This window comes from Ischnura elegans, chromosome 2 (assembly GCF_921293095.1).
Source record: "Ischnura elegans chromosome 2, ioIscEleg1.1, whole genome shotgun sequence".
Taxonomy (NCBI): Eukaryota; Metazoa; Arthropoda; class Insecta; order Odonata; family Coenagrionidae; genus Ischnura; species Ischnura elegans.
In genome coordinates, this window is record NC_060247.1 from 9,674,090 (window position 1) to 9,699,278 (window position 25,189).

A 25,189-nucleotide genomic window follows, 5' to 3' on the forward strand; every position below is an offset into this window, starting at 1 on the left:
TTTTTACACACCTTTTGGGCTAATCGGTGATTCATGCAGCAGTTGACCTCCAGAGGTGGGGATCTTTGAAGCGAGTCAGCTAAAAAAAAAGTCAGCGGTCGAGAAAGGTGGAAGCAGCCCCCTCCAACTCCCGGCCGCTAGGTGGCCCAAAAGCTTCCGTGCGAGGGAATCGCCGATAGATGGTACTAGTGGGTGTTTGCGCGTCCAGCATTACGAAATTGCATTGAACCAAATACAATACTTGATCGCTGGAACAACGAATTTAAAATGCCTTTAACTGAATTGAACACTAAGAAGCAATTCAATAGCCTTTTAATTTCATTGACAGCCAGTTAGAAAGTCCATGCACAAAAAACATTGTCTTTAGAAGAAATTGAAAATGAGATGTTGTCGTCTGCTAGCAGTCGTATTTTATTAGCTCTACTTCGTAAAAAAGAAGTTATTTGCGTCCTGATCATCATATATTTATCGCTAACGGCATACTGCCTGACATATAATTATCAAGGTATCGGTCCCCCAAAAAAAATTGGCGATACAGACAATCGAGTCGGCGTTTCCTCCTCCAAGGAACTCCAGCGCAATTATGCTGAATGGGGAAATAAGTTTTGGCTGCAGATATCTCCTTTAAACTCTCATTAGGTCACCTTAAACAGGCAATCCTAAACTGGTAGCTATGATGATACGGTTATCTCCGATTCAGAAATTACAAGATCCGCAATGAGAAAAACTGGCCCAAAATTAATTACTGAAAGCTTCACATAACGACTCATATTAAGATTAGATTAAGACTTAATGGTTATTCTGAAATGGAAAATGTACGTTTGAGAACCCTAATTAAGACTTTGGGCACAACAAAAACACCTTGCTAAATTCTTAACCCAAGAAAGTCACAGAAATACACATCACACGATCAACCGAAACAGCAACCAATGTAAAGGAAAAGGGGACGTCTGGGAACGGTAGTTGAAGGAAGTGATTGTTGTTAAATTTAAAATGCATTTATTCATGAAAGCACAAGCACTATCATTAACACTGTACAGGCGAGCTTAAAGGATAAGGGCAAAGGTTGGAAGTGTGAAAAATGTAAATAAATCTCGAAGTTCGTGAAGATTTGAGGGTTTTCCACGGTTGTGGCAGTATCACTTCCACCAAAAGATCTGGAGATGAATGACCGCCTAGAAATAGAAATTTTTCAAAATTAGGCAAAATTTAAAAAAATATATTTAAAAAATGAGTTGCAATCCTAGGTCGTATCAGTTATAAATGTGGAATGACAGTACTTTTACCACGAAAAATCTCCACAGTTAGCTAATAATGGCGTTACACGAGGTTATGTCACACCAAAAATGTGAGGCTTTGAGGCCCGAGAAAAATATCATAATGAAAGGGTGGGGCCAAATTTTCGATTGCAAATATCAAGAGCTAAATTCATCCTTTCAATTCTTAATATTACCACCATTTACTCTATTCTCATGACTTCCTTTTTTATTACAGATAGTAACCCCTGCCCCTTTTCAGCAAAAAATATCCTGACCACATTACTGTTGTTGCACTTTGTTTACAACTACAACAATTTCTAAACTGCAATGGCAGCAAATCCACAAAGTAAAAAAATATGAAATTAATTATATTTCAACATCCGTAGGCGGATCACCGTTAGTCCGTGTATATTATTGTACGCTAAACAACATCAATACTTGCATAAAATGAGCATGGATGCAAGCATAACTATCGCTAGGGCGCCATAAATATTATCCCACCAGATAACAGAAGCTACCATTATAATTTCACTGTCATTAAGTCCTAAAACTAGAGTAGGATGCACATTAACACTTTCACCATGATCATAAAAACATAAATTCTCTGCACAACTGTATCTAATAGGAATGAAACAATACAAGTTTTCAATTCGTGGTGGAGCGATATTTTTCCTCCTCTTTCTGTACTGACACAAAATTCTTCACTAAATATCTAAAGCCATCAATTAATTGCAAAGCGAGCTACGAAACCACCGAGGTTATGCAATTGTAATTAAGTACAATAACACAATTAGTAAAAACTGATGGAACTATGCCTCCACGGCAACATGGCATGATATTATTTCGGTATTATGTGAAAAACATGAACCATTGATTTCCCGCGAAGATAAAAATAAAAATTTCCGTAAATAAATATCGGATGCTTTGCCATATCCTCTTTAAAAACAAGAGAAAGGGCATGCATGGAAGAGTAAACAAAGCCGCCATTGCAGATACTGCAGTATTTCCGCTATCTATTTGCACCGCTAATTTATTCTTAGCGAATAACACATATTTTCAAATAAAAAACGAGGTCACTGGGATCTAAAACCACGAAAAAATTACCAAATTAACGATAACAGAGCCATAAAACTAACATCGGTAACCCACCGCATTTTGAGTACTTACCACTGCTTTGAAAAAACTTTTATTTTCAGCTCAGCATTCCTTCCTGGTTTTCCTGTATCTTGTAGAATTATTAGACACATATTAAAAGCGCGATGCACGAACCATCTTCAAATTTAATAGCTTTTTAGCAATATAACACATCTTCCAAGTGATGAGCTTCGCTGGTTCACCATTGAAATGAATGTAACAGCAACGCGATACTGGGCGCGCGACAGGCTCGCAGCGCCACTCTGTAACGAACTAAAAAAATTGAATAACGTGGGAGGATTTTGGGACAAGCCAACCAGCGGCGTAACAGCCGAGTTGGAGGGGGCTGGGTGGAAGCATGAAAAAGGTTTCTTTTGTTCTCGAGTAACTTGATATTTTCTTTCGAAGCTAAGGTCTTCGTAATACGATCCCTGCTCGAGCTGGAACCTTTTTTTTTCGGAGAAGAGGTACGCTTCAGACGGGGAGAGGCGAGTGCTGAATGGAGGGGGAAACCGGATCTTGGGAAATGCGATAATGTGACTATTCCACGGCACTCAGCTTCTCCCTATCGTATTTCAATCTCCTGGGGAAGATTCAAACTTTGTGTCTCTCGTTATTAGCCATAAACAACACGTTGTAAACATTTCGTCTTATTTTTGTCAAACGATGAATGCGGGAAAATTATACGACGGGACCGCGTTCTTCAAACGATCAATGCGGGAAAACGATACTTCGGGGAACGATAGATGCGGGAAAAAATTACATTGTCCTTATGGAACTTAATTTGGGACCAGGAGCGGCGAACGATGAATGCGGGAAAACGATTAATGCGGGAACGATAAATTGGGGTTCCACTGTACTTTATCGAAACACCTAGGTCATATTGTTGATTCGAATTATATCTCTTTCAAATATCCTAAAGGAACTTGTGCCGCCTTGCTAAAAAATGTTTGCACTCCACTAGGAATTTTCACTGTTATTTCACTGTAAAAATTCTTATCCATCAAATGCCATTCCAATTACTCGTATTTACGAGATAAATGTGCGTGTTACGCCACAAACAACTGATTTTGCTGTCGCAGTGATTGGTTATGAGATGGATCAAAGACCAAAAATAGTCAATTATTTGAAATGTTCCTTTCTAGCAATTAAATTTTTAATATGATTGTGGCAATGTGGCGTTAGTTGTCAGCGGCACGCCCACCTGAACCTTGGCTTCATCCCATTTCTCGTTTTCACAAGGGATCTCGCTCTACCCCCACCCCTGCCGTCATGTGCTACCGGACATACCGAGGCATTCTGCAATATTCGCGCATTTCTAGCCCGGATTCTTTTCCTCATCTTTGATTATTTTCAGTCCATCTTTTCAAGTTCTCACTTGTGCCTTTGGAAGGGTCATGGTCCGAAGACGAATAAGAATAAAACTAATAAAAATGAAACCGGACTCCATTGAACCCACACAGAAAACCCTCACTGGTTTCAAGTCAACCCACCGTGGAAAGTACGGAACCACTCGTACGAGGTGAAGTTCGGCACTAATGCTATCGAGTACGGCATAAGCAGAGCTTACTGCAGAGGGTGAAGCATGACCATATGAATGCGCAATGAAATTTTTTATCCTATAGAGAAGTCAACTCACCCACTCAATTTAACAATAAATAGCGTAGCTCTAGATGAGCAGATGAATTCAGAATGCTAGTAGGGAGAAACTAAATATCTTGAGAAGACATCGCTTTGTTAGCAACTCAGACAGGTGAGACTTGTAGCATAACTCGTAAATTGTAACCATTGTCGAAAAACAAAATCCGCATCAACTGCCGTGAAGCTCACTATCAGCTGCGAGGATATCAATATTCGCCAGAAATCACTATCGTATTATTCCAACTATTTCCTTGCTTAAAATGCTTAAATAACGTTAGAAATACGTCGTGTTTGGTATCATTCTTTTTTTAATTACGTGCACATCACTAATATCTCAATTTAACAAAAGTATAATACTGATTGCCAAAATTCATTTTTAGACACCTTTGGGGCTAATTGGTGATTCATGCAGCAGTTGATCTTCAGAAGTTTTTAATGTTGATTTATGTCTCACAGTATAGGTGTAAGAATGCATGCAAACTAATTTGCCAATATTTCAATATATTTTCTAAAACTTGTCTGAGAATTTAACAAGTTTCTGTTTTAGCATTGCTTAAGCGGTGGTGTGGAATCCTGGAGTGCCATATACACACTCCTGGAATTACTATTATTAACTGTAATGCAAGCTTATAAACTAATTCAGTTATACCTCGAGTATACACATACCTATGTATTTAAGTGGACGTGGCAGTTTTGGTATCTCAGGAACAGTTTCTTCGATGTATTACTTGCTAAAAGACTTAGTTTCTAACAAACCTCTAGCATTTATCTATTCTAGGGGTGTGTGCAAATAAGCTCATTTTCATTTGGTTTATTGCTTGTGGCTTTAATGTGATCCATTATCTTTTCTATAGGTTTCAAGAAATATGGGGCCACCTCTGCATGTCTGTAGAATTTGTATTGAGAATTTAAATGCCACTGTCCAGTTTATCAACCAAGTTGTCGCAGCCCAGAAGAAAATCAACAATGTTTTTCAGGTATTTTTCACTCATTTGTGTTTTTTAATAACTTATAATGATTTTGGAAGACATTTCATTAGAATCTTGGGTACAATTACGTTAGCGTAAACATTTCATGAAAAGTGAATTCTTGGGTTGCCTTTCAATGTATTGTTTTATTTACATCTAAAGACATTTTTCCATTCATCCTTCTCATTGCGTCTATGTAAATGTAGTTTTTTAATTGCAATAGGCTACCAGCTTTAACTCCTTTGCTTCCTATGACATGTTGGGCGACATTGTCTTACCTGTAGCCAGTGGGTTTCCTTGATTCCGACCTTTCAGATAATGCAACTAAGCTGCTTGGGAACTCGCTAAGGGTTTGCATTTGAAATATTACCCTCCACCAAGGCTGTATACCTCACATATGTAGTGACTTTGGTGACTTCAAGAAATATTAAACTTTGAAGTACAATTTGCACGAAGGCTAAATTGACAGGCACATCATGTGTCTGTGAATCTTCTTCAAGAGATAGACAGAGCTGCTATTTAGAGAAGCTCAGCACTGCTGCATTGGAACTACGTAGCACATTCCCAGAGTTCATTTTTCCCCTCCCATCAGGCCTCGCATCATTCTATCTCACTATTATGTACACCCACTCCCCAATAAGTTCCTCCCTCCTGATAAGTTCCACAAAATGCGAGTACCGATTGAAACAGCTGCATTCGAGTCATCAATTACATACCTGAAGACGAATGCGGCACTGTTTTTGTCAACAGTCAAGTCCTATTCCCCTTGTATCATCATGCTGCCAAGTAATAGGACTTTCATAACAATTAGGGGTCAGAGAAATGTAGAAATGCGGAGTGAAAATAGATTGTGTGCTAAATGACCACCAGTTGACCTTATCCTCTGGGAAAAATTGACAAAACACAATCATAAATATTTTTGGTTAATTTTGTCAAATTTCATGTAAAAATTGAGAAAGTAGAAAATTAATAAAAGTTTTAAATATGTTTATATGTTGCAAAAAAAAAATTTGATTTTTGCAAATGGATCTAATGATGCCTGTTGTCCTTCTAGTGTTAAATGATATAAAAAGGAAAAGTGGAATTATTGAGCTTAACAAAAATATTGCAAGAATCATAATCTTTGATCAATATTAATTGAAGCCTATTATAACGGTGTCTACAAACCAGAAAACTGGAAATACTCAGTGATTTACAGGCTTCTGGGAACACTCTGGAAATTTGGCTGTTGTGGCAGCCAATCAGCAGTTGCCGGACCACGAGAGTGACTGGATATAAGCAAGGAAAAATCTCACTTTACTCTCACAGCCCTGAGGACGATGACCGAGTCGGACATTCGAAACGTCGGCAGTAATGCAGTTCATGACCCGGTGGCGATCCCGAGAACATTTCATTCAGTCTATTCACCGGGAAAGCACTAAATCTTTCTAATTCAATCACATAAATGCTTGGGCATAACTGTCTTTAGGTGTTGTAGATCAGACACACATCTTTTATTTTTACTGTAGACTCTCGTTAATACGAACAACTTTATTACGAAGTTCTTGTAATTACGAAGCAAATTCTTGGTCCAGACGAAAAGGCCTATCTAAGCTACAGTAAAAGAAAAGTTATTTCGAAATTTTCATTTTTATGAAATTACGAACTACAGTCCCGGTCCCAGCGGTAACAAAATGAACTTTATTACGAAGTTTCACGCATAAGCAATGGCATTTAGGTGGATGTTCACTGCACTAAGTGTTAATAATTGTGCCACGTTTAAGTTCTTCTCGTGTACTGTGCCCAAGAGCGCCATTTATGGCTCTTTACTCAATTTACACGCAACATCATATAATAAACTTCATTCCTCTGGAGTCATGGTGACCCACTCATAAAGGCTCATAAATTGGACGTTTCGATTTTATTTTTGATTTTTGGTTTTTGGTTTTTTAAAGAATGAAGTAAAGTATTACTGATTATAAACCCTTCAATGTGCATAGATGAACAGTACTCTCCCAATTAATCCTAATGGGCTAATTAACGATGGGGAGAGACGGAACGAATAATTGGAAAACACAGATAACCCAAACTTTCACTTAAACGTCTTGTAATGGTCGTAATTCACGTAAAACAAACAATAAATATATTATTATTTATGCAGTTATTCTGTTTTTTAAGAGTGCTTCCCGGATTAATTGAGAGCTTTCTTCGCCAGTCAGTGATCTTTTTAGCGGCGATAATATGATTGTACTCGTATTATTAATTCTCCATGTAAGGCCTGGTTTCGAAAACTACACATCCGTGGCTGTGTGATCACGGATGCAGAAAAGTGGTTTGAACAATTACTTCAAAACCACTGCTCGACGTCGGAAACTACACTGTCAGACACCACCAGTGTATCCGTGTTTCAGTACATACATACGTGTGTAGGTGTAGTATATCTGTGTATAGTGTATCCGTGATCAAGGAGTGTGATCGCTTCCGTTTTACGAAGGGGATTCTAATGGGAATCCAGATGTGTCTTAGCATTAATGCCGTATTTCCGATGATTTTGCTTCCGCTTTTTATAAGAAAGATCATGGAAAAAATTGAGCAAGATTGAAAATCATGCACTGATAATCTGCAACCCAGTTTGGATGAACCGCAGCCGTGGATCATCGGGAGTCTGCTGTATATAAGGAAAAGCAAAAACATGGCGGTGCTTCATGCACGCAAGTTTGATCTAATTGTGGGCGACAGTTGCGTTAGAATTTGGGAACCGTATTGAAGTGGAACGACATGCAAAATTTTCATTTACATTTAAAATTTTCATTTGCATTTAAAATTTGTGGAATAATGTCTCATGTCTCGTATAGCGCAAGGGATGCGTTCCTTGGGGTCTTTGCGCTATACGAATTTGCGTTATACGAGAGCGTTTTAACATAGGGAAGATAGGGATGCGTTCCTGGTAGCATAGGTCTTTGGTATTGAATTTCCTCTAAAACATCTATATTCCCATAAAAAGCCTTAGAAAACATTATTTCTATAAATATTTATAGTTTAAAACATCTTTAAAGATAGTATTCACGCATTCAAAGACTTTTATTCACGTTAAAAAAAATTCTTACGTGCTTTCGAAATTCCATCCTGTCGTGCCGGGTGGGCTAACATCTGCTATCTCAGGGGATCGTAATGCGTTGCCGGCAGTTGACGATTTTTAAAACTAGTCTAAAAACAACTGTTGTGTCACCCAGGCCCTTTTGTAGCTCATCGAAATGACAGGAAAATGCTACTTTAAATGCCATTTCATAGCTAGCGGAGTTTATGAATGATAAATCATTTTAATTTGAAGTCCTGCGAGTCATTAGCAGCTACGTGAAACAGTCTTTAAATGCCTTGAAACCTGACCCAGGTTATCCTTCCCTGAAAATGAATGAACAAGAAAGCATTCTTTTCCAAAAGAATATCGTCTCGTCAACACTAGATCTAGTTGAGGGGGAAAGGAGCCACTTTCAATAACAGCTTGGAGTTCATCAGAAAATGTTGTGGTGGCTGCGCTATCAACACTTGCAGATTCACCTGATATCGCCGCACTGAAAATACCTGCTTGCCGTTTAAATTCTGGAACCAACCACTTTCACTAAATGTCTCGGAGCGATTACCACTCTCGTCTTTTTGTACTGATTCACCATGAACTTTCCGTATGTGTAGACCGCTTGGTTGAAGTTGGTGCGGCTGAGGTCACTGATATTTTAGCTGCGTCTTTATTCAGAATAAGACATCGTGAGTTTAAACTTCCATGCAGTATCGCTTTGACGCTCTCCATTTTCAAAGCAATTGACCTCTCTCAAGTCCTCTTCTAGGTTTATGGTTTTTCTTGATAAATTCTTGATTTTTCTACACGCATTCCTATTTTTTGCCATATTCTCTTGGTTTTTACTCTGTATGGCTCTATCTAAATCACCTTCTTCTGCTGAACTGTATTCCTGAGACGCAGAAGGCCTATGACTGCGGGGAGGGAACGAAGCCATTGTGTTTGAGACTCTATAGCGGACCCTTCTATGTGTTGATGCTATTCATGCGCAACTCGGCCACCGCTCCATTTCTCCCCCGTGAATACCGATGACCTTGAAGGCTTTAGCGTAGACCCTCTACCTGGAAGACAATCGCCCGGTAACCTACGACGGCAAAAATACGTCTCAAACCGTATGGCTGAAAAAAAACTCATTTCCACTAGCCCCACGCTTAATTAACGATCTAAATTATTTATTATCATTCTGTTAAGGAGATGAGATAAATCTTCGGTAGGCCGGCTATCTGGACCCAATGACGAGTAATACTTTTGGCAATTGCACAGCAATGAATTTCGATTAATATATAAACAAAAAAGAAGATTTGAGGCAAGAAATAATATTAATATGCGTAAATTGATAGAAATTACGTGTACTTAGCGCAAGTTCACGTTTTATCACGAGAGCGTTTAAAATTTTTGATTAGGCTACACTGCGTTGCAATGTTTCCCCGAGGAACGAATTTGCGCTATATCGAAATTGCGCTAATCGAAATTGCGCTATACGAGACATGGGTGTACTGCAGTCTTTGCTATTCGAGTGAAGTATTTGAAAAAAATTTAAGTACTCTTATTCGATATTCAAATTCGAGAAAAATGTTATGTGACCCACCTCTAATTTTTAGTTTATAAACGGATAATACAAAACATAATAGTTAATGCTTGCTCAACGGTCCTGCAAGAAATATGTCGTAATTCCGAGGATACACAGTGGAAGGATGTTTTTTAACCTGCCTATATCTGATTTATTTTACATGTAAAACACAGGCCTTTTGGCAGTACGAAGACTATTACTTCCTAAAACGTGATTCTCGTGAAATGCTGTTCTCTAAACCATGTCCATTTTGCATGCACAATGTCCATTTTTCACCTTGTCTTTCCATTTTCAAGCAGGATAAATTAAATTTTTCATAATTCGCTAAACGGGGCTTCCTCTGTACTTACTGAATTTCTCCGAAGTCATCATGAATTCTTCTGATGAGTAGACCAGTTTTCTTCAAATATCAATCAGCCATCCATCATGGATATTTAAAAAAATTAACTTAATTAGAGCCACGTAATGTATTCTGCTGGTGAAGACAGTGTTATGTCAAGATAGACCTAATATTAGGTGACGAAACTCCCAAGAATTGCTCACTATTTGGATTCCTGTGCTTAAGTATTCTTATTCACAACATATTAGTGGAAAATTGTAAAATGAATTATCCAGATCCTTAGTTTAATGGAACAGTGTGGCTTGCTTATGCTGCGAAAGGAATTTCATGGCAACAGTCTGAACATAAGAATGAAAGGTGATAAAAATCGTGTTTTAATTGTTGAAATTTGTGTTAAAAACTTGTGTTATCACTGGTCTATGGCTGAATTTCGGTTGAACCTCTCTGTCAGCATTTGTTCGAATTCTTCATACTTGGAATTCTTCACATATTTTCTCTTCTTTAACAAATGTCCGCTCTGGTTTGCATGTTCTACGATCGCATTGCGATTTTTCACAATGGTATTCAATCTTGAGAATGACAATCTGAGTTGCTTAGCCAGACTGATTCGGGTTCTGGTATGGGAATCAACTTGCTCTAAAATTTTCATTTTGTCATCAATTGAAAATGTCCACTTTTCACCTTGTCTTTCCATTTTCAAGCAGGATAAATTCTATTTTTCCATACTAATTGAGGGTAACTCGGCAACACATGAGTAACTAAACTACCTCGTGGATGTGCTCGTGCAACTCAATAATTTTTATAACTTAGAATAATTTGCATTGCAAATTTTGGACACACTTGAAATTTGTATCTCTGAAATTTGGTAAATCGAATGTGCGTAGGAAGAGGACTAACTGTACGTGCAAGTTAAGAGTTCTAACCATGGGAATGAAGCTTATTAAATGATGGTGCGTGGATGCTGAAGTATCTCTTGCTGAAGAAAGAACCATTATTGATGCTCTTGGGCACAGTACATGAGGAGAACTTAAACATTGTGCAATAATTACAACGTAGCTTAGTGTATATCCTCCTAGATGCCATTGCTAGTGGAACTTTGTAATAAAGTTTATTTTGTAACTGCTGGGACTTGGACTGAGGTTTGTAATTTCGTGATAATGAAAATTTCGTAATGACATTTCTTTAGCTATGAATTGGATAGGACTATACGTCGGGACCAACAATTTGCTTTGTAATAACAAGAACTTCGTAATAACATTGTTCGTTGGTTTAGTTGAAACAGAAGTAGCATTTAAGTATTAAAAGTACCCTTTATCAAATGAAGGTGTTTCATTGGTTCTCTCTCAGCTAGAATATTGTCAATGTCTTCTTCTCATAACAAACAGTTGATTAATTTTCATCAGCAGTTGTTGTATGGGGATATTCATGCTGAAATTTAAAGTTGGGGGTTATTGGCATGTTGAAAATATATTGGCACACTCGTGACATAATGGCCATCTAATCTTGATTTAACAATGTGGCTGTTCACTAATTTTGTGTTTCCTTTGAAAATTGTGTGATCTATTGAAAATATCGTAATTCCCCCAAAAATGCGTCTCTAGTGTATAGTGTAATTACATTAATTAAACTTAAAAGAACTCTATGTATTGTGGAAGGCTACACAGGATTTCCACCAGGTCAGGTTCTCGAACTCGCCCATCGAAACGTCGGCCGAGATGAAGTTGGAGAACCTGACCCGGTGGAAATCCCGTGTAGCCTTCCATAATTCAATACGCTGGGAAAGCCTTCGATAACTCTATGTATATTTATATTCTGAGATCATAGAGGTTTTCCTTTTTAGATAAATATTTATATCCCCTAGTATGACAACACTACCATGTGTGTTCAGAAAAGAAAGGTTATGAGCTTCTTCTCATTCATGTATTAAGTCCATTGGTCTTAAATTAGTCCAGTCTGTAAATGCCCATGACATACACTTAAATGTCAGGTGTATATAAAATGCACACGCTCAAGAGAGACAAAGTTATGATTAATTTGTGGATAACCTAATGAGTCTTTAATTAAAATAACAATGCCTCCACCTAATCTTTTCTTTCTTGCTAACGACAATATGTTTCAGATCTTACCTATACAGTAGACTCTCGTTAATACGAGCAATGTTATTACGAAGTTATAGTTTTTTATGAAATAAATCGTTGGTCCCGATGAAAAGGCTAATCCAATATATAGGAAAAGAAATGCTATTGCAAAATTTTTGTTATCACAAAATTACGAATGTCAGTCCTCGTTCCTGTGGTCATAAAATGAACTTTACTATGAAGTTCCACAGGTAAGCTACGGCATTTACATGGATACACACTATGCTACATCATACTCATTGCGCTATGTTTAAGTTCTCGTGCACTGTGCCCAAGAGCTTCAATTATGGTTCTTTCTTAAGTAGGAGATATAGTGGAAGCCTGGATTTGCGAGTATGGCATTTTAGCGAGTGATATGTCTTTGTACTGCCAAACGGCCTATGTTTTACATGTAAAATAATTCGGATGTAGCGAGGATAAAAAGTTCCTTTCACAGTGTACGCCAGGCATTACGACAGATATTTCTCGAGGGCGATGCACTGCTGAGCAAGCATTAACTATTATGCTTTGTATTATCTGTTTATTAAACTAAAAATATAAGATGTGTGTTAGATCCACTACACCTAAAACCAGTTATGTCCAAGCATTAATGTGATTTACAGCCTTGAGTATGATCCGTGCACTCCCCTTTTATGTTTTTCTTTTGTTAGGCCCTGCTATCAATGGGAGGGGAATGCAGGACTGCCCATAAACGGTGCGATATTTAAGGCAAAAGCTGACTACATTTCCAATGGGGTGAAATATCTTCAACCACCAAATCATGCCGTAATTCAGTGAATCGTTTCGCCAATTTTTTCAACTGACTGATGTACTGGTTAAACATTTGAAAACTTGATATAACTGATATTGTCGGCAGTACTTATTCACAAAATTATCCAAAAACTTCCACCGCGTACCAAACATATTGATTCCGACTAGATGCGCTGTTTTTACATCTTTCTTTGGCGATCAAAAAATACAAGAACGAGTGTTTCATTCTTTACTATTTTAACTATTTAGTTATCCCATTGCAATGAAGTGCATTGCATACCATTAAGGCACTGCTGAGAGGAAGGCTCTGAGCAGTACTGGCTGGGTACCGTCAACTCTGGGTCACCTACTGTTCATGTCAATATCAATCGAAAAATGACCTGTAAACCATAAATAGTACATTTCTGTTACATAATTTTGTCAAAGCAGGTGCTTTATTCTCGTTTTGTATCCAAGTGCAGACCTGTTGTAAGGAGTTTTCATTATAGGGTGGTTTCCTATTCTTTTTTATTGCCTAAATCGAAAGATTATTACTCCTGGAGTACGTACAGGGTTTGTCCCAAAAGTAATGAGCTTCATTTTTTTTGCAACGCGACTGTACAACGCCACCTGTGCGACTGGTTGGAAGTGGTGGAAGGGACTCTAAGCTTGTCAGCGATGCCTCTTTCAGTTGTATACGAGCTTTCAGAACTGTAGGACTTCATTTTTAGTAAACCTCCGCGCAGTGCCTCGTCGTGGTTAGGATGGAGAGAACTTCGGAGCAACGCTATGCGATAAAGTTTTGCGTCAAACTTCAAATGACGGCGAAGGATACATTTTATTCGCTCAATGAGGCCTTCAAGGATGATTGCTTGTCGTACTCGCAGGTCAAAAAGTGGCACAAGTCGTTCAAGGAAGGCCGGGAAGAAGTGGCCGATGAGGCCCGTTCTGGGCGTCCATCAACATCGCGAACGGACGATAATGACACTCGTGTGCGAGATTTGCTGAACAAAGACCACCGAATGAGTGTTCGTTTGATGATAGAACAATTAAATTTGCCGAAAACAGATGTTCATCGAATTGTTCACAGAGTTACCCGCGTCCGGCCAGAGAGTCGGTCGTCATGGAGACTCCACCATGACAACGCGCCGAGTCACACCGCCTTTGTAGTCAACTACTATCTGACCCGGATCGGTGTTTCAACGGTGCCACAGCCCCCCTATAGCCCCGGCAGACTCCTTCTTGTTTCCTAGGGTAAAAAGGGAGCTGAAAGGAAGGCATCTGGAGACCCTGGACAGCATTAAAAAAACCACGACGAGGTGCCTTAACAGCATTCCGCAAAGCGAGTTCCAGAGGGCCTACGATGCACGGAAAACACGTTGGCAAAGGTGTATAGACGCGGGAGGAGACTATTTTGAAGAGTATTAAGTTGTATTATATGTTTGATCAATAAATCTATTTTTTTTTAAAAAGGCTCATTACTTTTGGGACAAACCCTGTATTTCACTCTTTTAGATTCTTAAATGACGATATCTGTTTTTCACGATTAAATGAAAAGTGAAAATTTTCAAGCCCGCGAAAAAGCGACCGCTAAGTATAAATGCTGGGAAAAGCCCATGTGACGTCATTCTGGTTCTGGCTGCCACCATGTGAAGCCACCTTGGTGCAAGGCTATGAGAGCCGTCACGATGCCGGATGCTAGCAGGTAGCGCTTGGCTTAAATAAGGATTACTAATACCCTATCCAACGAAGGTAACTTTCCGACCATAGGCAATTTTAATAGGTGATTATGAAGACATGTTTCCCTGAGCTCTGTGCCTCATGCATGCATTGGTAATCTCAGAGGATGTAGAACTCCTATCTACTCCTATAGAAACTAGGTCCCTGTGACCTCACGTGGAGTGGCATCGCATGGGCGCCAATATGGCCTTTTTCAAATGAGGATACAAATTGACCATTGCCATTCGTCTCAACTGGGATTTCTAAAACCAAATAATTAGTATATTATGACACTAATGGTGGGTAAGGAATCGCAATCAATGCCTTTCGTTTTCTTTGGTGAAGGAAACTACCCTATTGTAAATTTTCACTGTTGGAAGATTTTTTTACATGGATTGTCCATTGGAAGCGTCTGGAACCTGAGCTATGACTTTGGAATTGGTAGGTTTCCCTAAACTTGCTCTGTATGGGCATTCATTGTATAGAGGTTTTACTATATAACGTATCCATAACAAATGTTTTAAGCCTGATTTAATAGGCTGTAATTAAGTTGGCAAAGTGCCAATGTTTGTCAAAATCCAGTTGTCTTTTCGACAACTGAACTCCTGGATAAGGTTTGTTACCAGTCAACTTCAAGGCTCTGAATCTATGTTTCTTCAGTCACACCTGCCACAATATTATCTTTAATAAGTATCATGGTCTATATTCACTGTGAAACTATATATGTATAGGTAAATAAGGGATCAAATTGAAGACTGCTATCCATGTATTAGATGTTTCCTGGTCTCACAATGGCATGTGCAAATGGACTGGAATAATATTATTGTTCAAATTTTTGAAATATAATTTTCCTCTGGTGTTTTTCCCTTGTGTTATATTCGGCATACTTTTATTTCAGGTTTTACAAGACCATAGTGAGCCGAAAGCTCCATTAATTAAAAGTAAAGATGTCAGCAGACCTGCTTTCCTTACATATTTCAGGTAAGTGAGCTTTTATTTATTCAAAATTTGTTCGTTGAAGCATACAACACTAATTTCATTTTCTCTCTGTAAATGTTGCAATATTTTTAATCTTTTAGGGCCAATAAGTTCAAGAAACTGGATGTAATGAACAGGCTTCCTTCTGTTGAGGCTGAGAAGGAAAATGGAGGTGGCAAGCACAAGACTCGGAATCGCATTCCCGAAAAGGATATTGATTCAATGCACTCATCAATAGGAGGTAAAAGATTTAGGGTAGAAAAAGCAGCAGCAGCAGAAAAAATATTAGAGGAGATATTTTCGTTGGATACGAGGCAAACTAAAGGAATGAAGGAAACTGGGATGAAATCTAGAGGGGAAGACTCAAATGCCCATCTGAGTGAAAGTATCAGTCTGGATCATGTTCCAGTTGTGAATATTTCTGATGGAGATGATAGTGACAGCAATAGTTTGGGAAGAAATGATATGGCTGACGATTTTGATGAGCAAATGGAGGCTGAAGTGGCTAATTCTTCTATGAGTGAACCCATTGCTGTGAGTAAAAAGAGTTCCACTGATGGTGTTCCAAATTTTGACTTTACTAGCTCAAGTGGAGCTTTAAACAATGTTTGTAAATATTGTGATAAGAGTTTTAAGTGGAAAACAGAACTTTTTTTCCATCAAAGGCATATTCATCAGGATATGGTATTTAGCTGTCCAGTGTGTTTCAAGATATTTTACGAGGACAAAGAAGAATTTTCAAAACATGTTGAGGCTCACCCTAAACTCCTAAAACCCAAGGTAGTAACTAATGAACAAATAAAGTCTTCGTATGGTGTCAAGAGATGCTCGGAGACTTCAAATACAGTTTTAAGAAATGTTTGTAGATATTGTGAAAAGATTTTCATATGGAATACAGAACTTGTGTTTCATGAAGTAAGTGCTCATCCAGATGTTGTGTTTAGATGTCCAGTATGTTTCAAAGTTTTTTATGATGACAAAGAAGTATTTTCAAAGCATGTGAAGGCTCACTCTATGGACACTAAATGCATGTCTAAGGAAACTAGAAATGAGCCAACAGAGTCAAACTCTAGCGTCAGCAGTGGACCAAGTGTGGAGAAAATTTCTGTCTCAAATACTGAGAGTGAGACTTCGAATCATGAAAGTGTAATGAGTTGCACAACTGTTGTTTTGAAACTTGACTGTAAGAGCTCGAATAAGCATTTGGAACATGCTTGTAAGTATTGTGAAAGTCGTTTCAAGTGGCCCTCACAACTTTTGCATCATGAGATTACTGATCATCAGGATGTTGTTTTTAGATGTCCAGTATGTTTCCAAGTTTTTTATGATGACAAAGAAGTATTTTCAAAGCATGTGGAGGCTCACTCAATGGACCCTAAATGCATGTCTAAGGAAACTAGAAATGAGCCAACAGAGTCAAACTCAGGCGTCAGCAGTGGACCAAGTGTGGAGAAAATTTCGGTCTCAAATACAGAGAGTGAGACTTCGAATCATGAAAATGAAATGAACTGCACAACTGGTGATTCGAAACTTGACTGTAACAGCTCGAATTTGGAACATGTTTGTAAGTATTGTGAAAGTCGTTTCAAGTATCCCTCACAACTTATGCATCATGAGATTACTGATCATAAGGATGTAGTATTTTGCTGTCGAGTGTGTTGCAAATTGTTTTATGACGACAAGGAGGAATTTTCAAAGCATGTTATCTCTCATTCGATGGACCCTGAATTGAAGTCCAAGGAAGCAAGTAGTGAACAAACAGATTCTAATTTGGATGCGAGGGGTGCACCTAAAATGCAGAACAATTCTGGGACTGTGCTTAAGAACTCAAGTCGTGTGCGCTTAAATTACATCTGCAAGTACTGCAGCCAGAAATTTTCAAAACTTTTTGACCTCTTTGCACATCAAACTACATCTCATCCTGATGTAGCGTTCAGATGTATCTATTGTGCAAAGGTATTTTATGAGGATGTGGAAGAGTTTAAGAAACATGTACGAGGCCATGAAGAGAGTAAAGGCAGTCATATTCGTAGAACGGCCTCCAACAGTAATGGAGGTGTTAGTCAGGGATTTCACTCAGATGGGCAGCGGGAATGGATTAGAAAAATTCAATCAGATTCTTCTGGCATTAAACCTGTGTGTCCTAATGGGAACAAGTCAACTGTCTCTCCATCATCTGCACAGATATGTTCTGTGGATGAAAGTATGGGTTTATCTTCCTCTGTAAGTGAAGATAATGTCGCTTCTTGTGATGCAAGCTCTGAAGATGTCACACCTTCAACAAGGGAAGTAGAAATAAAAGTAGCATTTCAGAATTTTGGTTCCCAATCAACACCCAAGGCCAAACCCAATTCCCAATCAACTGTCAAGATTGATCAAACACCCAAAATTGATCAGACACCCAAAATTTCTCCTTGTGCCAGCACGTCCATCCCGAGGCCCCAGATGAAAACCAAGTGTTATTTCTGTAAGTCGTGCCTCGTTCCATTCGAAACGGAAGAGGAGCGAGAGTTGCACCGCATGTATCACCACAAGTTAAAATTTCCGTGCCGCTTTTGCCCCCGAACTCTAACTCACAAGAAACAACTTCTGGACCATGAGGCATCTCATTTCAAAAGACGTAAAAATAAATGCAGAAAGTGTGGGCAAACTTTTGAGGATGAAGCGGCTTTAAAACAGCACAGACGAACTCAGTGTGTTGCTCAGGAACTTCCTCGTTTCAGTTGCCAAGTATGCAAACGGCTGTATGTGCGTGAGCATGAACTAAAGATTCATTTAGAGACCCATTTAGATGAGCGTCCCTTCCTTTGTGAAAAGTGTGGACAGTGTTTCAAGGACGTTCCAAGTTTGAAGGAGCACAGGAGCGCTCCATGTAAGTCAAAAGGATCAACTAGAGGCTACAGCTGTGACATCTGCAACAAGAACTTTATAAATGCAAGACTTTTAGCAGGTCACCGCCTTCATTTTCATACAGGTCTGTATGATTCATTTCAAGTATTCCTAGATTTGGTTGTAAATTCTCATTTGTTAATTTTTAAGAGGCTGAAATACTGATACTAGCTGTGAAAAAATAAATGATATTTTACGAGGCAAGCATGTATTATGTAACCTGTGAGAGTCATTGATTGTCATCACAACAACTTTGAAAGGTAAAACACCAATATTGACTCTCTAAGTATCATTTTTGCCTTCAGTTAACATTGAGGTATGTGGAAAAATTTAGCTTCACTCACAATTATGTAGTTACTCAATAATGGTATCAAGTGTGACATTATAAGCGTCACAAAATTTCATCATATTATATATTACCTGCAACTTTATTCTACAAGTTCCACTTTGAAAATTCCATCCTGAAAATTCCACTATCATGAATGTGACTTTCTGAAATGAAATTTCTGACTTGCATGTTCATAAAATTATCCTCTAAATATCTAAGAACAACCACTGCAGTATTAAGATTTTATTCATCATTAGATGCATTATCAAATTGTAATTACATAGTATAGAGAAAGCCATAGCTTCAAATCTTCTAATTCAGTCTTTCAATTTGCGTTCCCCTCCTTATTGCCTTTTATTGAATCCTCATGTTTTCCTTGAGATATCGCATGAATTTCTACTGTTGCATCTTGTTCTTGTATTTGTTTATAAACTAATATACGTGGTCCTCTACTTTTGTACAATTCACACTTTCGTATGTTCCAAATTGGCACCTTTTACTTGACTCTTGTGTGTGCTAAATCCGGACTTTCAAATGTTTGTTTGAAATTTTTTTAAAAATTCCTGCGATGTGTACTGCGCATCCCAATATTCTACTGTTTCATACGGCTGTATATGCAGACAATGTGAACGTATATGTACAATCTAGGGCAGTGTTGACTTTAATGAAAGTGGTTTTTTGTTGCGAGAGGCACTACCTGAAATAGGCTCCTTTATCAAGAGGAGAAGGAAGCTGTAGTTCAGCCTTCATTGGAGAGATTTTTTCAAAAAAGTCTATTAGACACCATCTCACACCTTTCAAAAAATTAATTAATGAAAGTGCTTCTTTCTAATTGTTTTTTCCCTTTGAGTGATGTTTTAGTCATGTACAACATTTACACCTTCAGCAGCATTATTGAACGAAATATCAATCAAAGTCCGAATGTCTTTTGTCTTTTTTGAATAACTTGCAAAAGACGTGCGATCACAAGATACGCTGTGATGAGATGTCACCCACCGAGGAATTTTGATGTAAAAATGTAAATGTGTCATGAGTGAGGGTTCAAAAATTGCATTTTATTATCCTTCTTGATAATTTTTTTAATAGTTAGTGGACATTATAAGTGGAATGTCAATTTAAACACCAAAAGGAAGTTTCACCCAGTACCCAATGAATTTCTTGTTTTTTTTTTAAACTTTTATTTATATTTTCTGCGATTTTCAATAGAAATTACATGGATTGAGGAATTCTATTAATATATTAAATATTAGTTATTAAAAATAAAATCTTGAGTAAAAAATCATGTTTAGTATGTGTATTTCACTCTTTTGGAACATAACCCCTAATTACTAAAGACCTCGATGGTTCGACCTTTGTAAATTCGACTTGCATTGTGTGCAAAAGTCAGAGACCACCTGTAAATATTTTTCACTCATTTTGGTTGATGCATTGGTGCAACCAAGTACGAACAGTTACTTACACCATTTATTCGAATGCCACTGCCTTTTGTTTGTATTTCCATTTTTGTTTTTAAAATGTTTATATAAACTCGCTTTGTTGCTTGTTGCCTTGTCCGGTTCAAATCTTGCAACTCAATTTTAACCCACTTGCCATTAGCTATCAAGCTGAAAAATTTGGAATAACTTGGAACTGGATGACATTGCAATATTCTTAACACTTTTATTATGACTGGAACTGTATCTCGATTTTTATTCACCATTTAAAATTAAATGGGGAGATAAGTTCTAAAAATGGACACCAAAAATCCTTTGGCAGCACTGCAACCGTTTAAAAGAAAGGAGAATGATAGAAAATTGTAACATTTTTAATTTGTATCTGTATATTTATACCGAAGTTGTTATTGAATAATTGAATGCACTAAAATTTACAAATACAAGAAGCGGAGTTAAACAGGGAAAGGAAAAGTGGATAAAAGTAGCTGAAATGAAAAGAGAGAGACAATGTAGGAAATCTGTGATGCAATTTCTGAAAATAGAAAGTCTTCATGGCTAGTTTTGAGCAGTTCCACGCTGAAAAATTTGTCGTTGTTATTACTTAAATATCAATATCCTCTTTTTTTGCAAATATTACTTACGGAGGTAATTCTAGCGTATACATTCAACCTTATTCAGAGAGATTTATTAATTTTAAGAAATAAATCTGTGAAAAACAACTTGATTGAGGGTAGAAACACAAAAGCGACATTAAGAAAATTTCTCTTATGTAATTTGTGTGAAAAAAAGTTAAGGAAGAATTGATATGCAAAGCGAACTGTTTCATGAAATTGCATAAATATAAACGCTAATTTTGATTAGACTAACACTATTTGATATTAATTTTCCGTTTTACCGCTGATAGAGTATAATCATGTCTTAAGAAAATAATAAAGCAGAAGAATTATATTATGATATTTACATCATAATATAATTCTTCTGCTTTTTTTATTTAATTATAATTTAAATTTAATTTTAATTATAATTTAAATTTTTATAAAAAACAATGTTTATTGTGAATTAATAAGAAAAAAATTAAAAATTTTCTATGGCCCTGACATTTGCTCTAAATCCTGTGGAATGAAAAACGTTGGTTGCATATTCCAATGCAATATTCATTGGTAAATCCCCCGAAAAAATATTTTTTTATTATCTTTTTTTAAAATATTTTTTTGTGAAAAATATATTTTAGCTCACCTTCCAAAATTACAAAAATTTGGAGGAAATTAAATCAAACTGGGTCATTAGTCGACAGGTACACAGACATTACCGATAGTTGACAATTGCTTGGAGAAATGTTTACTAACGCGGTAGTGAAGTTTGCACTCAAGATGGCCTTAAAATTAGCTCTAATTAAATTTTAAAAATATGATTTCAATATTTTTAATATGTTTAAATAAAACATTATATTGTTACCAGGCTCAGTCTTTAAATTGGTAAAAAGAAAACAAACAATTTAATTAGTAGTTTTAACCGACCTAACTGCTGTTGTAGTGTTACCAACTCCTAAAGTAATACCCCTAAGTTCAAGATAAATTAATTGTTAACCTTCATTATTTTTTAATATTTATTCTGTTATCCGGGGCAGAGACGAATCCAAAAAAGTTTTAACCGACCTAACTGCTGTTGTAGTGTTACCAACTCCTAAAGTAATACCCCTAAGTTCAAGATAAATTAATTGTTAACCTTCATTAATTTTTAATATTCATTCTGTTATCCGGGGCAGAGACGAATCCAAAAAACCAAATATCATTAACATCGCTACAGCCATTCTTGAGTTATAAATGTTATAACTAATATAATTTTCCACTTTCTTATGTATACTTATATAGTTATCATTCCAAACTCGCCTAGTTGTTTGTTGTATTATCTGGGTCTAGTCATTCAAATCAATTTTGGCTACTTTCTGATCAGCTTTCAAGCCAAAATTTTGCTGTGTAACTTCTGGTCCATTGCATGATACTTCACCCATTATATCACCGTGAGTATTGTGCATGAAGAAGCTATGACTTGTGTTGTTTATTGCGGGTGCTAATTGATTGGGTTTGCGTGCATTATGGAAGCATTGCAGTCTAAAATCTGAATGATTGTTTATTAAAGAAAATTTTTTGCCAACTGTTCAGCTTCTTTTTCTTTTATTTTTCAGTGTTCTATCCTTGTCCATTTTGTGGCCTTGTCTTCAAGTCTAAGGTACCGATGACTGGCCACATGAAGAGTCACAGTGAGATAATTTGCTTAGTGTGTAAAAAGGATTTTGGAAACTTAGATGATCTTCAGAGCCATAGAAAGGTAGAACATCCAGAAGTGGGAATGGAAGAATTTTCTGCATTTGGGAATGCTAATTCTACTCCAGTACGTAACCTCAAGTGTCTGGTGTGTGAAAAGTTTTTTGCCTCACAGCTTACTCTCAGGGTTCACGGAGACACTCATTCGGATGACTTGCAGTGGAAGTGCCGTCTTTGTAAGGAAAGGTTTGGGTCTGAAGCTGAGTTGGATGGCCACATGTCTTCGCACCCTGGAGAACAACCGTACAAGTGTGGTATTTGTGATCTGACTTTTTCTGTCCACAATGATTTGGTTGTGCATGAAAAAATGCACATCCAAGAAGAATCGCATTCTTGTGAAAAGTGTGGTAAATCTTTTACGTCAACTGCAGATTTAGTTAAACATTATGCTGAGCATACCTCATCGAATGCTTTCAAGTGCCCATTCTGTGTCATGTCATTTTCTCGTAAGATTTCCCTTCTTATCCATCAGCGCACCCATACAACCAGGGTCTATTCATGCTCGGTTTGCAACGAAAAATTTTCTCAACTCAAGCTTGTGAAGGAGCATGAAAAGACTCATGGTAAAAATGGAGAAGACTCGCCTGTCCATTCTCATGATGCAGAAGAAGACGCCCTTGCTGCATCCATGCTAGATATGAGTGGGAGTGTTGTTGAGGTAGGCCCTGCAGATCATGTTTTTGAGGAAGCCCTGGTCTCAGCCAATGCCACCGGTGATGTTCAAAGAGCTAGAGTAATGAACTCGAACAGCATTATGGAGCCTGAGTATGCAGAAATTGTGTATGTCACCCATGGGATTCATGATCTATTGTGAAAAAAGCCTTTGTTTGCTTTCCCTGAGAATTTCAGTTTCTCATTGGAAATTTTTGACTTTTATTTTCTGTTATGTATTATTGAATACTGTGCTACAGTATGTATATCCTTCAGTGTCATTTACATGTGAATATATGTGTATATAGTTGCGTTTATAAATGATTAATTATGGATTGATGTTTGCTTACTTCAATGGAGTTATTAAATTATGGTGCTGTGGTAGCTGTTGATCCCAGAAGTATTCTTAAAATTTCAGGATAATGAGTTGGTGCTCTATTTCTATTAATTCCCTCTGTATGAGTAAAAAATTAGTTTTCCTTGAACTTACAGCCACAAGCATGTGAAATCTACTCATTCAGGGTGGTGGGGTCAATTTTCTTTTCCAGGGATACTTAACTCACCCTTAGATCATTTTATTTTTGGGTGTCCATAGGCTTTACCCTGTACTCTTCAATCAGAAGGCCACCACCCACTGCTCTCTATCTCCCCAGGAGGGTAAGTTATATACATTAAATGAGTTTGAAATGTCTCAGCAGGTTCCCCTAGGAGTGGATTATGATTTTTGCAACATTTTTCTACTAGTGAAAGGTGTGATCAATGTCTTTGTTCAATATTGTGGCATCCCCTGCGGATAGGGGGAAAGGAGAATACTTCCGCAGTATCCCTGCTTGTCGTAAAAGGCGACTGAAAGGGTGGTTTGGTAGCAGTAAAAGTTGTGATTCCCATTTAATTTTTGATTGCAGCTGGAGTATGAAATTAAATTTTTTTCAAGCTGGTTTATATTATTGTCTGAAAACAAAAAGGAGAATGAATCCAGAAAAGATAGAAAAGAGAAAAAAAAAGACTTCTATTTATTTCACTTATTGCACCAGTGTCAGCCAACTACTTAATCACTTTTAACGTTTACTTGCTTCAACCTTCTATCCCATTTTCATAGATCGTCATAGCATCTGTTATGATTTTGTGGCCTGGAATCATGTGGTAAATACAAGGGATATTACACTTGTCACACCACCTTGAACCACCAAATGGAGTCATTTGTATACCTATCTTGTTATTTGTTGTCCATATTTTCAGCAGTGAAGGTACAAGATTGACAATGAAATTCCCTAACAATGCCGTGACATAAATCTCATTTTCTCCAAAGATTTCATGAAGAGTCATTCCATGTCATATTATCCAGAATAGGTATTTTGACACCCAGTATCTAAAATTTTGAAAAATGTAGCATGATTTTTCATTTTGCATAGGTATTCCCATCAGAATATTAACTTAATGGTTGTTGTTAACTCATATTACTTAATTACATATGAGCCTTAAGAAAGTTAACTGGAGTGACCACTGCAGTGATAAATATTGGGAAGAGAGGCAAACGGAAGTAAAATAAGGGAAAATATTCAAACTACAGTCACAAGGTCCCATTGCATCAATTCAGCTACCTTGTCAGCATCATTAGGCCCAATAACACTTATATTTGGGGAAGACATAGAAGGCTGCTGACCCGCACCCACAATGTCTTTAAAAACGCATGCAGTGAACTGGGTCTACCTTACAGTTAACTGAGGGACTGGAAATGATCATTGAGCTGTAACTCAGATGTTTGTATGCCTGTTGGAACTGGTATGCTGTTGGATCTTTGCAGTCACCATCTCGGATTTGGCCTTTAGTTTTCCAGGCAGTCTTGATGTAATCTTCTCAGACTAAGTTGAGTGAAACTACAATTGCTGCAAAGATAATTCCAAAGCATCATGAGTGCATTAATAGTCACCTTGCAGCCTTTGAAACTCTTGATACGCATCATTATGCTCCTGGTCGTGTGCTCTCAACCTTTCAAAGAGAGCGTGCTGATGCATGGAGGTGGTTGGTTCCTTCAG

The 25,189-nt window shown here is 37.5% G+C and overlaps 1 protein-coding gene and 1 long non-coding RNA gene across 4 annotated transcripts in view; one reads left to right on the top strand and one right to left on the bottom strand.

Moving 5' to 3' along the window:
* The window catches only part of LOC124153373 (zinc finger protein Xfin-like), a 37,467-nt gene extending 13,981 nt beyond the window's left edge, over positions 1-23,486 (top strand). For all 3 annotated transcript variants that reach the window (XM_046526489.1, XM_046526487.1, XM_046526488.1), the window contains exons 4-7: positions 4,889-5,011; positions 15,449-15,531; positions 15,630-18,502; positions 22,364-23,486. In XM_046526489.1, coding sequence (XP_046382445.1) covers positions 4,889-5,011; positions 15,449-15,531; positions 15,630-18,502; positions 22,364-23,316 — 4,032 coding nt within the window. In that variant the 3' untranslated portion in view covers positions 23,317-23,486. The remainder of the gene's footprint in view (positions 1-4,888; positions 5,012-15,448; positions 15,532-15,629; positions 18,503-22,363) is intronic.
* Positions 21,400-22,357, bottom strand: LOC124153374. Its single transcript, XR_006863636.1, has 2 exons — positions 21,834-22,357; positions 21,400-21,695 (listed from the first exon to the last, which is right to left on the bottom strand). It is a non-coding gene; the product is annotated as an uncharacterized LOC124153374 (long non-coding RNA).
* Positions 23,487-25,189: the final 1,703 nt, after the last annotated feature.